The sequence below is a fragment of the Denticeps clupeoides genome, chromosome 7 (assembly GCF_900700375.1).
Source record: "Denticeps clupeoides chromosome 7, fDenClu1.1, whole genome shotgun sequence".
Taxonomy (NCBI): Eukaryota; Metazoa; Chordata; class Actinopteri; order Clupeiformes; family Denticipitidae; genus Denticeps; species Denticeps clupeoides.
Genome location: NC_041713.1, coordinates 19829244 through 19846507, shown reverse-complemented (window position 1 = coordinate 19846507; position 17264 = coordinate 19829244). Strand labels below are relative to the sequence as shown.

At 41.4% G+C, this 17264-nt stretch overlaps 1 protein-coding gene across 2 annotated transcripts; it reads right to left on the bottom strand.

The window, feature by feature from the left end:
- Positions 1–127: 127 nt before the first annotated feature.
- On the bottom strand, positions 128–15520 carry ppp1r1b (protein phosphatase 1, regulatory (inhibitor) subunit 1B). Of its 2 annotated transcripts, XM_028986507.1 has the most exons (5): positions 15164–15517; positions 4998–5081; positions 4403–4478; positions 3023–3145; positions 128–1789 (listed from the first exon to the last, which is right to left on the bottom strand). In XM_028986507.1, the coding sequence occupies exons 1-5, from the start codon at positions 15278–15280 to the stop codon at positions 1665–1667; spliced, it is 525 nt and encodes a 174-aa protein (XP_028842340.1). In that variant the 5' UTR covers positions 15281–15517; the 3' UTR covers positions 128–1664. The 2 variants fall into 2 exon arrangements, with proteins under 2 accessions (XP_028842340.1, XP_028842341.1); XM_028986508.1 differs by lacking the exon at positions 3023–3145 and having other exon boundaries at positions 15164–15520.
- Positions 15521–17264: the final 1744 nt, after the last annotated feature.

Sequence of the window (17264 nt, the reverse complement as noted above, 5' to 3'; positions counted from 1 at the left end):
CTTGTAGTCGAACTGATTCGAGGGGGGCGTGGCCTTCTAAGGTCTCGACCCGGGACTACAGGCAGTACCGAAATTTGACGAAAAGAAAAAGTAAATGCCCCAAATCAAAGAATCACCAGTACAACAGTGACATTTAATTGATATTTTTATTGGACGCATCATGTTGTCTTTGATGTTATTTGAATGTCCTGAATCTGGATAAAAGGGCCCTTCCAAATGGATTTGGCGTCACCAAATGTCAAGTCAAAAAGTAATTTCAGAACAATTCGTCTTGTTATTGAACAATTATCTTTTTAAGGTCTGCGGGGGAAACAGTTTTATAGATTCCAACAGATAATAGTTATAATTTTATAAAACATCATTAGCATCATTAAAGTGATTGCACATTTGTCTTGCTGTCTCTGTGGAGAGTTGCATAGCTCTTGTTATTACATATTATTGCTATTGTCTCTTTATTACATATTACTTGTGTTGACTCGTTCAGAGGAAAAGTCGCCGGATTACATATGTACAATATACACAAAGCCCACTGTTCACACGCATGCTGACCTGGTGGGTATACAGCACATTTCCACTTGCATGAGTACCTCTGTGCGTACACCGTGCCACTAGGTGGCAGCAAAGCCCAGTGATCGGCTTAGAAGCAGAAGCATACAAATAAAATCAATATGCAACATTTTACTTTCTTACATTGTTATCTTTACAGTGTTGATCAAAGCAGATATTGTCCACAGCTCATATGTTATGTGATGGATGCACCACTTGCAGTTATGCATGAATGATTGTACAGTCATTATGGCCTGGATAATGATTAAAAACGAAATATTTATTTATTTATTATTTTTTTTCTTTTCCTGAAATCAAGACCCACTCATTCACTCGGTATCCATCGCAGCTCCATCCACAGTCGGCCTGTAGGAGCCAGAATCCAGTGGCCAGAACTGAGGCCACAGTGCTGCCCGCCACACCCTGGGAGTGTTTTGTTGGTTTATTTTGTTAATTTCTTGTTTTGATCGTTATTTTTTTCTGTTAAATGTGGAACTGTTATGGCGATAAGCAGGCCTGACGTGTGTTGTTGGTGTTCCTGCTAACTGTACTGATGCGCTTGAACTCTCTGTCACTGCTACGCTGCAATGTGTATGAGAAAGATGAAAAGATAGCATGAAAGATGGAATGTTATGTACACATCTGAACATTCGTGTGACTGTACTCTGTACCCATGTGTTCTGTGTGCTTAGTCTCACTCTGTCCCCCTCCTCATCACAAAGGGGACTCTGTAGTACCTGACTGATAGGATACACGACTTCCTTCATTTGGTCGTGTTGTTAAAAGCGGCTCATGAACTCTCGTCCCCCGAGTTCTCTCATTTCATTAGTAGGTCAGAGCAGGGTCACAGCAGCACGTCCACGTCACGTCTCTGTAATACCCTGCTTATTCATGACACCCAAATTTATCTGTCCTCTTTTTGTCACCTTTATTTCTTCAACTTCCTCACACACACACACAGACAAACAATGCCCTCAAATGGTCTTTCTCTCTTTTTTTAGAAAATGGTCCGCCCTGCATTTTATTTTTGCAATTGTGTCAGTCTTTATACCCCATTTGCTTCTTTTTATTAAACTGCCCCTCCCCCACCCCTCCTCTTTCTCACAGTCTTTCCTTCTTCAGCTCTCCTCCTCTCTGTTGTCCTCGTCCTCCTCTGCCTGTCCTTCCTCGTCACTCTGTGGTATGGCCTCTGCCATGTTCAACTCTGATTCAGTCTCTGCTGGGCTTGTTTCCTCTGGTGGACCTGTGAGAAGAGGAAGTGATGTCAGAGGAAGAGGCCTTTTTTCTAGTTGACCTTTTGTGGCCTCCTCGCATTGCTTTCCTAGGAGCTCGGAATTCATTAAAGTATCTTGCAGTCACTTAGGACATCAGAAAACAGCAATGCATTGATTATTGAATGTTCATTTAACAATGTGCAGACCTATTACAGTGAGCTGACATTTGAATGTGCCTTCTGGATGATTATCCGGCGTTGGTGCAGAACCTATTCTTCATATATTGGGAATGTTTTAGATTCATGAGGATGGAAAACTGTTGGTGGAGCAGAAACATGGGCCGTGTTTTCCAAAGCTGGAAATAAAGTCCTCATGTCCATGTTCTTAGTAGGACCCATCAGTTACACGCTTCCGACTGTGTAAGTTGATAGCATAGCAAAGCTTCCCTTCCCAACCACTTTCCCTGATCTAGTGCCAGGATGGTGGATATGGAGAAATTAGCCAGAACAAGTTTCATTCAACTTCCTCTATGCCATGTTTGATAGTAGGAAACACATGATTACAATGAATGTATATCAGGGATTTTGGTGGTTTTGCTGACACAGACAATAATGCAGAATTTTCCAAAAGACAGAGGTAAAGGAAATCAAAGGTCAGAGATCAGGACAAAGGGATTCGGGTTCATCCACATGAGAAAAAAAAGTGTAAAGACACTGATTGTCACTGTGAACACTCTAACACTTGTGTCCCACAGGAGGGGCAGGATTCCGGCTGTACTTAGACGTTGCTATTACTACTTTTTTCAGTATCTGTGTGTGTGTGTAAGAGAGAGGGGTTCTGGGGGGGATTGTATTGCTGGCTGGGAATGATATACGCAGTCACATACACAGTATGGCTGGAGGGGCACAGCTGGTGAAGCTTAGACGACTGACTCGGCCAGACAAGGGCACAGGGAGGTGTGTGTCACCATCTGATGTGTGTGCACGTGCAGATAGTTCTTTTGTGTATGTGTGTTTGTATGAATGATTCTTGTTGAAGGTGGTTTCAGGGAATCTGTCTTCATGAGTTGTATGTGTGTGTGTGTGTGTGTGTGTGTGTGTGTGTGTGCACTTGCAGGCTTGTATTTAGGAATGAGTGTGTATTTATGCCTGCATGTTTATATGACTGTGTCATTATGTGTGTGCAAACATGTCATGAGTTTGTGAAAGTACTTGTTAACACAGGACTGGTGTGTGTGTGTGTGTGTGTGTGTGTGTGTTTACCACTGCTCTGAATGAGGTCTCTCTCCTGCACCTCTCCCTGTCCACTGCAGTCTTCATGCTCCTCCTCCATGTGTGGATACACACCTAGCTTCTGCATTTGGGCTTCAGCCATCTGTTGTACGGCTGGACGTGGATCACCAACGCAAGGGGACACAGGTGACACACAACCAAACACATCACAAACAGGGACATGTCACCACAACGTACAGGGGCACAAAGGTAAAAAAGGGGCAGGTTTGTGTAATGAACCAGACTAGGTGACCACCACTGCAGTCTCAGACAGACAGACAGACAGAAGGACGAACAGAAAGCCACAGAAAGCATTAGAAAGGCAGACAGACTGGCAAACCGACAAAGGACCCCAATCCACCTCTAAACAACAAGCCACAAGCAGGACATGTTTCACTCGGCTCATTTCCTGGAACTGAAAAGATATTCTTTCCTTGGGATTACAGACCAGAAATCGCAAAATTGTCAGTGTGCAGCATTGTGCAAATGTTTTAGGCCCATCTAAAAGTGTTGAAAATGCCCATCAAAAACAAAAAGGGTATTTACATTATTTTTGTTTAAAATTTTAACAAATTGAAATAAAAATGATCACATGAAGTCATTTTTTATGTAAAATGGCCAGGCATTAAACATATACAGTCCTCACCACACACATACAAATATTCCAAATCAAAGAGTGCACATGTGAGAATCTTAATAGAATGAAATTGTAAATATCCTATATTGTCCCTCAGTTGTTAGATTTCTTATTAGATTTTCTTATATCATATCTGTTGTGCAAATGTCTAACAGTCTTGCAATAAAACCTTAGAAAAAAAACCTAAAATGGGGAAAATACTCTGAACATCCTCAACATAAAAGAGCTTTTCAGAGATGTCAGAGTCTTGCCTTTTCACAACACCTCCATGTATGATTTGGGGACAATTTCTTTCAGCATTCTGCTGTGCGGCAGGTTGTAGGTACATGCGGTTTCTTTTGCACAGTGCTGCGTGTCTGAATGTATGAACATGCATTCATTCATGCTGGAGAAAAAATTCATTCTGTGTGTCTGTGTGTGTGTGTGTGTGTGTGTGTGAAGCTGTATCCTGTATTCCGTAATCCTGGATGATCCAGAGGCACGCAGACTTCCATCCAGCACAGCTGTCACCCCTTCTAATCTCTCATTTTCTCTTCCCCTCACTCTCTCCATGCTTTTCCTCTCACTATCTCGGTTTCGGCCTATTGCTATGCAGCGTCTGAAACCAACGCAACATATCTAGACATGCACACACATGCACGGGAAAGGGAGCAGACAGAATGATGCGCATGTGCAGGGATGTGTGAAGGAGTGCTTGTGCGGCGCAGCACTCGTCGCATCCCTCACAGCCCTACCTTTCAGCGACGGAGGCTGGTACACGTTGGGGTTGACCCGCTTGGGCTTGAGAACGCCGTTCTCCCCGACGACCCACTGGCATAAAAAAAAAAAAAAACATGAGATCTGAGAAAATCTAGACCATTAACTCACTGAGGGAGAGAACAAACGGAATCGGAATTAGCAGTAGGAAACCGAAAGAGCGAACACATGTTACATTTCTTCATCAAAACTCAGCAAAGCGCCTGAAAAGCCCTTCCGGAATCTCAAAGCAGACAGTGAAGATGTATCATCTGTAGGATTGACAGACCCTGGAGGACAATGTTCATCAATCTATGATGCACACTGAGGAAAGAAAGTCTTCATCTATAATACATCAATCTGCATTCTACCCAGACGTCCTGTTCTGTGTTCGATTTAAACCAGGCTTTGCTGTGTGCATGTGACCACTTATGTAAATATCTGTTCGAGGTCCGGTTGCCCAGCTTCTGTGGACACATATAATCCCTCTTTAAAGCTGCTCTGGTTCGAAACCAGCCAACTAGTCCTGAGGCAATGTGGAACAATTTCACATGTGATGATCACAGCATCTATCCACGTTCACGGTGCAGTTACCTGATGTGTAGAGTTGTCTTCCTCAGGCGACGATTGGTCAGCCACTCTGAACAGTGTTGCTGGTGTGGGCCTGCGACGCCGGATCTGCGACAAACACATCAGATGACGCATTATTACAGCATTACAGCTTCTAACAAGCCAGTGGCACATGGGCAAAGGATCCCTCACTTCCGCTGGCAACTATTTCTGGAGAGGGGCCATCTCATCAAGACTACACTTCGCTGTTGGAATTCCTCTCCGTCCTGCCAAGGTTAAAGGTGAGCCAGTAGGAGGCAGGGGAGAGGAGAACATATCCTGGAACACAGAGTGCTGTCCTGCTTAAGTTTTATTATGGCAGCAAGGCATGCAGACAAGGTTTGAACAGGAACTTAGGGGGAAAGCAGAAGGAGAAAAGGAGGAAGGATCAGTGAACATGATGTTTCAGTTTAATGGGTCAGCAGACAGCAGGGTTTAAACCAGCTTGGTTCACCAGGAAACATCCCTGCAGAAGACGTCCCCGTTTCCAAGCAACCATCTTTACCACCGCCATTAATACATTGGAATACAATGTATACATTGGATGTGTTCAGGAATGTCCAATTTGACTCTATATAACAGAGGTCACCGAGATGAACAAGATAGTAAAAGATCATTCCGGCAGTTTTGTTTGGGATTTTTTTTGTGCGTGTGTGTGTGTGTATTTCTGGATGGTTTGGGCTGATATCTGGCAACACTTTTTGAGCTACTCTGTATATGTGAGAAACATCCAGAAAGAGGAAGCAGGATAAGTGAGTGCTATGAATTTGGAAAAACATCAGTAAATTCTGGTCATCTTCTGGTTAGCAAATAATTCAACAGCAAGGAAAAGGGAAAAAAGGAAGTACCTTTCCTCACACAAGCAAACAAGCCCCACGGACTCTGTATATTCTAACTAATATGTGACTGTGCTCTGAGGAATAATCTGATGTTTTACAGGCATCGCTTCGCTGTAAACTGAGGTCAGAAGGTCGGAAACATAAAGAACCTATCATCTTGGTCAAGACCAGGCCATACCGTGCCTTGAACCCTGATCTAACACAGTCTCACTAGTTTTTTTTAGCTCAGTATGGAAGTATAGACATGTTCATTCTGCACGTATCTGCATTTTAATGCTTTGATAAGGACACATACAGTAGTTTGTTTCATTCTAGTGCACAACTTTTGAGTTCTATTTTTGAAAAAAGCGCAGAACAATGAATGTGACAAAAAAATTTGATGATGAAAAAATCCTCAAGGTTTAGAAATCCATGCAGGCATGACTGTGGCACAAATTGTAGTTTTGCCAGGTGCACAGCAGGCAGAACTCTCTATTCTAGTTTTAATGTCATGTCAGCAAATCATAAGATCTGTGGGTTCTGCTGCTTTTCCTTGGGACTCAAAAAGTGCGGATTTCCTACTAGCTCAGGACTTAAAGCCAGTATTTGTGATTTTTAAGCTTACTTTGTTGTTCCCTTAACATACATCTACATACACGTCCCCCGCCCATCCCTTTCTGGTTACAGCAGACTATTTAAAGAACACTATCCACAGTCCCACTTTCACTACATTCTCTCTCTCTCTCGCTCTCTGGTAGATGTCTAATATATATACATATATGGCACAAGTATAATTGAGGTCATGGTGGTGTATTAAAATGATCTACAAGTATAGCCTCATTTTAGACTTTTTTTTAATGGGTCCTGAGATGCCCTGTGTGACAAAATGATCTCAAACGCTAAAGTTTATTTTTTCCTCTTTGTGAAAATCCTGGAGTAGTACGTATGTAACACATGCACACGAAGACACACACATAAGTGCAGACACCTGCATCTTTATCTCAAAATCATGGACACGTTTGTCTGAAAAGGGTTTCATCAGTACAGGCGCATGTTAATATGTTAGTGTTTGTTCCTGATGGTCACATACATTTAATCACACTGCACTGTCTCACTGCATTTAAAATCCAGTACACAGAACCTGTAAGTCCACTGAGGTAATGTCAGTGAGTAACAGTCTGTCAAAAGACCAAATCATATTCCACATTTGACACAATGAACATGGGAAGTGTGCATGTGACTGGCAAATCCTGCTGAAAACTGGGAGAGTGGAATAAAATGTGGCACACTTTGCCTAGAGGGCAAGTGAAAACTGTACAGGGACAGGAAAGCTGGAGCACTGAAAATAGAGCAATGGGCGCTAGAATGTGTGCAGCTGGGAAACTGATCAATGCCTGCAAAAAGCACCACAATCATTTCAGTCATTATTGGAATACGTGTCTATACACGTCGACCACATGATGACTTGGAGTCCTGCATACCAGTTGTTCCTGCCTTCCAAAAAACATGGCAGCACTGAGTTAGTAACAGAAAGGAACCAAATGGTTTTGTATAAGAAATCAACATTCAGAAAATAGGACCTAACATAAACTAGAATTACGCCGGGTAATGTTGACCAGATAAGGCAACGTGGGTCTGGCTTGGGAGACCAGGTCTACTTGATTCATTAAGATGCCAGCTGGGGCAGCTGAAGCTGTGACATAATCTCATTTGAACTATTTCAGTCCATCTCCACAGCAATAGATATACATCCAGCAGATATCTTCACAGTTACAATCAACATCCCAGATGAAAATCAGTCCTTCGCTCACCCCATCACAAGTGCGGGCCTCTATTACAGCACACATCATATTTTGCAAATACATTTTGGACTTCTGACACTACAGAAGCATCTGCCAGGTATCCACCCTGGTCCTCCAACATCTGTCTGTTGAATTTGCCAGAATTTGCCAATATAACAGTATGTAGTCTTCTCTTGTAACCTTGTAAATACACCATTTTTTTCCAAGTTGTTCAAATCGATATATTAGTGATATTTCGGAATGATAACTAATATATATGGTTTTATTCTGCCATATGTTCCAAACAATCTGTTGGCATGGAGGTGGCATTTGGCTGGGGTTCTGTAGACCTCTGTAGGGGTTTAAGATTTTATAGCCTCACTGTTTGTGGAGGTTAATCTTTCAGGCAAGTTTATTACAATTTGCAAGTTTTATTTTTGGCCCATCATTAAACATTGTTCATTTCAAGCAGGTAGCTATTTTATAACAATTCCCTGACTAACAAAGGGAAACGCATTCATTTGAATGAAGTCTTGTTTTTTTCTTTGCCAAATTGGCCTCATATTTGTATCCTAATTAATCAAAAAGTAATTGATTTCAACTGGTATGTTCAGTTTCATTGTTTTAGATTAATTTCAATGGGTGCCATCAAATGTGTTTTTAATTAAAAGTCAGATTTCTTTTATTCGTTTTTAGACAGACAACATTGTTGTAGTATCACACTCCTCTAGGTGTGCTCTACGTGAAACACCCAGGGGACCAGGCCGTGCCTCTCAGCTAATACTCTACTAAACCTCTGCAATGTACCTCTAGCATTTACTTTTTACGTTTCACCTTTTCAGATAAGTAGCCTGAGTGTTCCACTTGTTCAGTACTTCATGTGTCCTATGTTTCTCTCTGTGCCCTCCTTTCAACCACATTATTCTATTTATTCATTCATTGATCTTCTTTTACATTTTCTTCTTCAGCCCTTTATGGTTAGTGTGATTGTGTGGAATGTCATAGTAAGCTTTATTAACTCCTAATGTTACTTAATAACTAGATGTGGGCATAGATTAATTTTCTTAATCTAGATTAATCTCACTGTAATCTTGGAATTAATCTAGATTAATATATAGTAAGCAAAATTAATCTAGAGTAAAAAAAATTAATCTAGATTACTCTAGATTCTAGATTAATCTACATTAATCTACATTAATCTAGATTAAAATGGCTCATTTGAATTCTGCCGAAGGCATTCAGAATATGTGTGCTACCCAAATAATGACTAAAAGTAAGTCTTTGAGAACGGGTTTCTCAAGCCAGGTGGCGCATTAGACCAGGGGCTCATCTCCTGTTTCCAAAATGAATCACAAACTGCTTGAGAAAGCTGTTCTACTATGATAATTGGTGATGAAAATAAATTATGTTCAATAAGATGTACTTGTGTTTACCAACTGTTTATTCAGTTAAATAGCTGCATCCGTGTTACCACGTCACGTTTGATGTGGTAATTTCACAGTTCGAAGACTCGTTCTCGCCCCCTACAGTGCAATTCGGCTAGGTATACATCCGCGCTAAAATATCAAGGTGAAAGTCATCATAGTGTAGCGGTTCTTCTTCTGCATTGTGTAACTTTTTGATTTCGTTTCTTGAACCACAAATGATGATCTGACACCCAAGAGATTTTCTGTGCAAAGTGTATTCTGTACAAAAAGCAAGGTCTCGTCAGAACATCGCGTCACACATCGCGTCTTTCTGCACCTCTCTCTATATACAGTATTAAAAGAACATAAAAAAATTTTCACAAAATAACACACATGCAAAATATTCCTAATATGTACATAAATTAAAATGAAAGAAATAACTTTTTGCACACAAACCCCACGCACCTCTCACAGCTCACGCCATGTGTCCAAGAAACCTGAACCGGGTCTCAAAAACAAAATAACAGTCTTTAGGAAATCAGAAAATAAAAGACACAAGAAAGAAGAAATATACTTATAAATCTAGTGTAACCATTTAACTCCGGCACAATAGCTTGCGTAGTATAGACCCAGCTCCCAACCCAACTTTTTGAATAGATTAACGGCGATAATTTTTTTTATCGCCGATAAGAGTCTCACGTTAACGCAGCACGTTAACGCTGATAACGGCACACCACTATTAATAACATTTAAGTGAAAGATGACCTAGCTAAAATTCTGAATAATAATACAATTTCAAAAACCAGAAATTAACACTAATTCTGGTGGGACACTCCATGTTCTGGTGCATGTTCTGGTTTCTGTGTTGTCATCCTAATTCCCGATTGAATGCACTTGATGTGTATAAATGCAGTCCCGATGTATCTAGTTGTCGTTGGGTCGTTTTATGCTTGTACCCTGTCCTGTCTGACGTGTAATGTTCTTGTCACAACCAGGGCACGGCAGGGAGGACACAAACACACAAGACCGGGGCAATCAGGCACACAACGGACACAAAAACAGCAGAAAAACCTGGCCTGGAGTACCAGGACCAGATTGGGTAGTGACAGTTCCTCACAATGCCGCCTTCTCATCAAGAATACAGCTAAGCACCTCAGGTGACCACCAGCTCTCTGCCTTGGACCCCTGGTCCTGGACTTTCCCTGTGCGCGTGCCCACACGTCCCTGGTGATACACACTCCCCCAGGAGGGGGAGCACCGACACAGTCCTGACTCTGGGGGCTAGTCTGGCTCCATGTTCCAGTCCAGAGTTTCATGGTGTCTATGTTGTCATTCTAATTTCCTTATGATGCTCACCTGATGTTGTGTATCTAGCATTGGGTCATTTTATGTCTGTAACCTGCCCTGCCCTGCTGCCACCCTGACAGAAATTTACACTGAGGTAAATAAAGGACCACCCCTCCCCTACGGCAATATTTAGTTGAATTACCTTTTTGACTTTACACATCAGCTTTGCACATCTAGACAGAGCACCATCTCCTTCAGAACTGTTCAATATCAGATTGTGACCTTGTCTTTGAAGTTTGAATATGTTTAGCTGTGAAATATTTCACTTGGATGTATTAGGTTGCATTGAGTAAATAAAGCAGGAAATTATTTTTTTTTGTGTGTTTGCTTTTATTTTAGGCTGAAAAGAAACAAAACTGGAAGATTTCAAAGTGATTGATTCTTTTCTGTACCAGCTGTCCACTGTACTTAGCGCCACCTGCTTTTGTGGACAGTAAATTCATCGCACATTCATCGCAGAGTGTTTCACGGGTATCTATCTAAATGAATCTACATTCGTCAATCACTGTATGTCTCTACCCAAAACATAAAGAAAGTCAATTCAGTCATTTTTCAGTTCCTATGGAAAAAAACTACCCATTATATTTAAAAATTATGATAAGGGTGGTATTAAATGTGAAAGTGAAGTGATATTAAAGCCTTAGACATTGAATCAGTGGTAGAAACTGGCTCAGAACATGTCATGTCACATTCTTTTTATATACACAGAATTTCTCAAAAGAAGATGTAAATTTGAGATGGACTTTTTTGATGATGCAGCTTGTGAAATTGTTCCTTACAAAACTTGTTCTTTTCATAACTTCTACCCATCGGTCTCTGATGTGATTATTCATTCGCTAAATACCATGTGCACTGCAATAAACAATACTTTCAAATACAATACAGTACACAAATAGTTACAAATGCAACATGATCCACAAATTGACAGTAAATTAGTAAATTATCCAAAAAGCCTATTTCATGTGTATAAAATGCTCTGCAGTTTTGTGGATATGATATAACTATACATATTTGTGTATACTGAAATATTTGTTAATGACAAAATGTAATTTTGTGAATTGTCTTCTGTCAGTTTCAAATAATAAAGTCAAATAAAAGCTTCCATATCACTCCACCCAATGTGGGTCTGCACTCCTGAGAATGCTGCTGATGCCAACAGCCAACTCAGACTATTAAAAGAAATGGATCCAGTAGCAGGGCACCAAAATCTAGATCTCAGAACAGACATGCACGGCATTAGTACACACCCATACACAAACGCCCACTCACAAAACAATCCCATAGTTCTACTCCTGATCCCTAATATAAAGTTTTAATGCTGATCAATTGAATGTAGAGCACAGATGTGGTCTGCAAATTATTCACAATGATTTAATTTCCTTTTTGGGTAGTTTTGTTCATGTGTGCAGTCTTCATTTTTCTTTGTTTTTTTTTCCCCTTCTATTCATCCTGCTTCTCCATCTGTTGTGTGCTTAGCAGGTCACTCTTACCACTAGCAGACAAAGGATTATGGGTAAATTTACTATTGATATGGTTGCTGAGATTATCTAGTAGCAGGGTGGGTGATATGCATTGCACACAAACCCCATGCTGTTCTAAAAAGATTTAAGACTTGCAGGATGTGAGCACATACTCACCTGGAAGCAGGTAATGTGGCTACTGAGGGTAGTGAGGGTTGAAAGTGAAGTAATACCCCTCTACACAACTGTCAGTTCCGTCATGCATGCTGCGGTATTACACTGCTTGTGTTAGTCTGTTATAGGGCTATGGAGAAATGCATTATAGTGTCTCTGGTATTTCCTATTGTGATAACATATTCAATTACCATCACACACAAAACACACGTGTAGAATAAACTGATTTTGTGTTGCTGACTCTTCACAACAAATCTAAACGTGTGATCAGACTGTAGTCTATACTGATTTCTAATGATAATTAGAATCTAATGATACGATCGTCCACCCCTTTCATGCCCATTGTTGCTGCCAAGTTATATCTGGTTATAACTGTAGTCCAACATATTTTACAGATTTGTCTTCAAATGATTACTCATCTGTGCACTTACATATTTGCTGAGCCATGAAAAGTCATTTTAAAAAATGTATATATTCATAAAAAAAATAGCTAATAATAATTTAGCCAGTAATTACATTTTGAAAAAAGCCTTTGTTACTACATGTTCACATGCCACAAACCTGCATTGTAACCTTTAACTTGTGGCCAAAAGATCTTTTTAGGAAAAAAAAAAAAAAGTGCATATCTGATTCCTCATTAACTCTGCCACACATTCATTCATTAATCAGCGACTCAGACCCAGACTGCTGAGTACAACATTGTTTCTGCCAGCTTGGTCAAGTGTGTGTGTGTGTGTGAAATGCTGCTGTGTTGTGTATAGATGGGGCCGAGTGTTGACAGTGGGCCTGGTCTCCTGTATTTATCTACAAACACACTTAGTTCTAAAGGTCACTGCCCGGACGTCTGAACAAACCCCCAGTGTGTCCAGTCCAGCATGTTCGTTTATCTGCATTTTCTATGAGCGTGCGTGTGTCACACTAATTGCCACAGATACTCCCACAGCTTATTACCCATCATTAGAGGTAATGCTCATGTATAATTACGCTGGGGTGGAGGTGCACAAAGATGTGATCTCCCTGTTTATTCGGCAAAGCTGAATGCTAACTTTACATGCAAACAAGAGACACAGCCAATAGTGAAAGTTAGAGACCTTTTTGTTTTACAGACAGTGTGTTTCTTTAAGCTGGAACGAGTGCTTATTTGAATGTCCTATTCCCATCCTGCCATGTATTGAGTTCACTCCTTAAATTAGCTGCTTTGGAAGCTGAAGGTGCAAGTTTGTCCTGGTAACTTCAAAACTAGTAAGAGACGCAGTAACACGCATGCAATTGGACATACATTGCAGAGCCTAAACCTAAATCTACCCCTAAACGGTGCTAAAATAGCAAAAAAAACTAAAATAAATGTACAAAAAAAATTGTAAATGAGTGTTTGTCTTTGCAAACTGTGAACACATTAAAATGTGAGGACATTTGGTCCATCTGTAGGTTGTGAAGGTATAACAGGTGTTCTGCAAGAGTGCTGCTGCAAATGCTACAGACAGAATTATAAGCATTAATGAGGCTTTCATGTGAACCCATTTGAAGGAGTTAGAAGCCATTACAGAATTTAGACGGAATTGCATCTGGCCCTGCGTAAAGAAAGGGACGCTTGTATGCCTGTTCCCCTCTGTGTGTCCCAAGGGACCGTAAACGTCCAGCCTATTACAGACGGGCAGAAAAAGGCAAACGTTCCAGTACTTTACATTACAGTATAGCCATTATCTACAACCCAGCCAAACTGAACCAGCTCCAGTGGCAGCGGTGACCTTGTCTGAGCCCCCCTCATGTGAGACTCTGTCCAGTGATGAAAATATTTTAATCACCTCTCACTAAAAAAAAAAACTATAAACTGCAAAAGGTAAATGCCTTCAATAAAAATACGTAAAGCCAACTTTGTACCAGTAAAAATAAATACTTCTGCTGTTTAAGGTGTACAGTCGCCAGTGTATATAGAGCATTACATGAAATGAATCAATATAAAATTGATGGCTTAATGCATCAGTACAGTACAAGTCTAAACCCTCAGTTTTGGCAATTATGGCCCTTTTAATGTTCGCCTTAGAAATATGCATTTATTGTCTTAATTAATAGTAATAATTACTAGACAATAGACATTTATTTTTGTACTAAAATCTGTAAATATTATTTTATAGACTATTAACTAAAACTCAACTGGCCCTTTTCTGTCCATAAAACCCTGTGTGTAGTTTTGACCAATTAAGAAAATTAAAAAGTGTCCCTGAGCTATGCCAGTGTTGTTTCCCAAAATGTTAACATGTCAGTATTCTGATACTAAAAATAAAATGACAAAATGTTTCCTGACCAACCAATTATCCTGTCTATCAAAGACAATATGGAGAGACAATATGGAAAAACAGACAATCCAACCATATACCTCCATATCACACACACACACACACACACACACACACATTAAGAGTGTCAGGATACAATAAATTTCTAATGTACGGGCTTCATAGACATGAAACAAGAAATTAGATCGTTTTTCAGAAGAAAGTGAGCATTTTAATCTGCTGTGACCCTAAACAGAAGCTGGCGTCCTCGTCTTCCTCTCCTCTGTTCACCTGTTCCTCTTCCTCGCCCCATTCTCCGGGGAGAGAGATGCTGACCTGGATCGTGCTCACCACAGCCGCAAGCAGCTACGACTTTGACCCACTTTCTCTCTCCCAGACTGAAAAGGGAGAAAGAGACTCCAGTCGGTCCAGCCCAGCCCGGCTTGGCCCGGTCAGCAGCCTGGCCAAAGTACTGAGGCCGTCATCTTTTCTGAGAACGGGGATGCAGCGCCAGACCAGGAGCGCCGAGATCCCGGACCAGGAGCGCTGGGCGCTGAGCTCTGACACGTGATTGGTGGAGAGTGGCGGAGTTCAAAGGACAGCAGGGCTTAGACGGGCCACCGGTCCCACAAGCCAGTACACTAATGATTAACTCCGGCGGGAGTAACGCATTTCACCCCTGTGGGTTGGGGACAGTTTGGCCTGACATCAGTGACCAGCCGAAACACACACACACACACACACACACACACGCAGTGTTCCCTTCAGATGGGAAACAGTAAGCATTAAAGATTAGATACAGTAAAGGCCTGGCTTGCGTGATGCTGAGCACAGAATTGCAGAAGGTTACACGCACACACACACACAAACACACAAACAGACCACCTACCATCTCAACCTGCCGCGGGTCCAGCTGGGTGGGTGCTGTTGCCGGGACAGCAAAGTGGATCTTCTTCCTCTCTTTGGGCTCCTCTACCACTTCTGATGCTGCCGCTGCCGGATCCATCACTGTCTGTCCCGAACACACACACACTCACAATCCCGAACTGGAGTCCGGCACTCTCTCTCTCTCTCTCTCTCTCTCCGTCTATTCTTCCACTAGTGTGGTCTCTTTTCTTCTTCTTCTTTTTCCCCTCTAACTTCGGGACGGCCCGTCCACGCCGCTCTGCACTGATGTGCGTTTTCCTCCTCTCCTCCCTCTGCTGCCCTCGCTCGTTCAGAACCTTGAATGGGGGACGTCCTTAGCTCGGCGGGGGGAGGGGCAGAGAGGACGATGAGGGGGGGAGGAGACACAGGGCCCTGCTGCATGATGGAAAAAAAAGTTGTATCTGTGTGTGTGTGCGTGTGTGTGCGTGTGTGTGCAGGCACTAAAGCTGTGTTTGATTTGTAATCAGAAAAAAAGATAATCTGTTGAGCCTCTTTTGGCCTCTATTTGTGAATGACAGATTTATACTAGAGAGTATGGGGAGAGTGTTGGAAAAAGAAGGATGAGAGACAAGAAGGAAAGAAAAAAGAAAGAAGAAGTTGATTAAAATGATTAAATAAACGTAATTTTTTTTCATTCTCAGCTTCACATTTTCAGTGACATTAGATTCAATATCAATTCATCTTTTGTTGCACTGAGTCGCATTAAATTGTCAGATACAGTGCATTTACCAATGAATGAAAAAGTAACTTTGGATTATAAAGTGAAGTGATTGTCACATGTGATACACAGCAGCACAGCACACGATGCACACAGTGAAATTTGCCCTCTGCATTTAACCGATCACCCTGATGACAGGCACCCGGGGAGCAGTGTGTGGGGACAGTGCTTTGCTCAGTGGCACCTCAGTGGCACCTTGGCGGATCAGGATTCGAACCGACAACCTTCTGATTACAGGGCCGCTTCCTTAACCGCTAGGCCACCACTGCCCCACTGCCACCACTGCCTGATTAAAAGTTACCAAAAAAAAACAACCTTAATCAATCTGTCAACCTGATAAGAGATGAAAAGCCAGGGGGAAAAAAAACAGGAATCCACCAATGAAATGCCAGAACCAGGAGCCAAGCTCAGCGCATGAGGTCAGAATTGTTGATGAAAAGAGCAGGAAACCAGAATTATAGATAAAAGGTAGAGATGTCAGAGACCTGGGTCAGCTATATTTAGGCGTGGAAGATTATGAGAAATAAAGTGTGAAGGAGCAAGCTGGGCACTGTTATAATCACAAGAGCCAAAAAAACAGACTGAATAGAAAAACATGAAGTAATTGCATTAGCTTATAAAAATGGATTAACCCTGTTAAATGATTTTTAGTTTAGGACATAAGAGACAGCCCTGTCAGGGGTGTGTTGCAGAAATTGCAGAAAGTTGGTGAACAATGTGAGCAATTTAGAATTTTCCCATTGTTAACCCATTGTTAACCCATTGTTTCCCATTGTTGTCAGCTCCATACGCTTGTTCAGACTTTTTGGCGAGAATGTCCTTGCTGAATTCTCTGGGCGGTTTATAATGTCGCTCCTGAAACGTCTCAGCGGTCTTTCTCCATGCAGTGCATTAATAGAATACCTCCTCGAGTTACTGGGGTTAGGTTTTGCGGTAGGTTGAGGTCTTGTTTTCTTAAGTAGTTACACATTTATTATAAAGATGTTGTCCTTACAACCCTATTTCCTCCTAAAGCCTGTGTAACCTAAAGAATTAGCAGTTAAATTACAGACGTCATAATGAGTTATTAATGGTTATACGTGGAAAGATACATTCTGTGTAACAATATAAAACAATAAATTTATCTTTGTGAAGAATGCTAGTCATTTTGAGATGTGCACTGGCTGGTGCGGTGCACTTTTCACTAGTCTGTAATCCTGCTCACGCATCATTAGACAGTTCAGGTTGCCCAGGTTATGCTGATTTTCCACAACTGAGCTCTGCAGCGAACACTGTGGCTCCAACACAATGTAATGGACACAAGGACAAAACAGACAAGTTTAATGTCCAGTATGAAGCCAGCTGC

Excerpts from the sequence above, each read along its gene's own strand:
- ppp1r1b (XM_028986507.1), bottom strand. The coding sequence starts at position 15,280 with ATGGATCCGGCAGCGGCAGCATCAGAAGTGGTAGAGGAGCCCAAAGAG. Across the intron at positions 5,082-15,163 it reads ACCCGCGGCAGGTTGAGATG|ATCCGGCGTCGCAGGCCCAC; the intron begins GTAGGTGGTCTG and ends TGTTTGTCGCAG. Across the intron at positions 4,479-4,997 it reads AAGACAACTCTACACATCAG|TGGGTCGTCGGGGAGAACGG; the intron begins GTAACTGCACCG and ends TTTTTATGCCAG.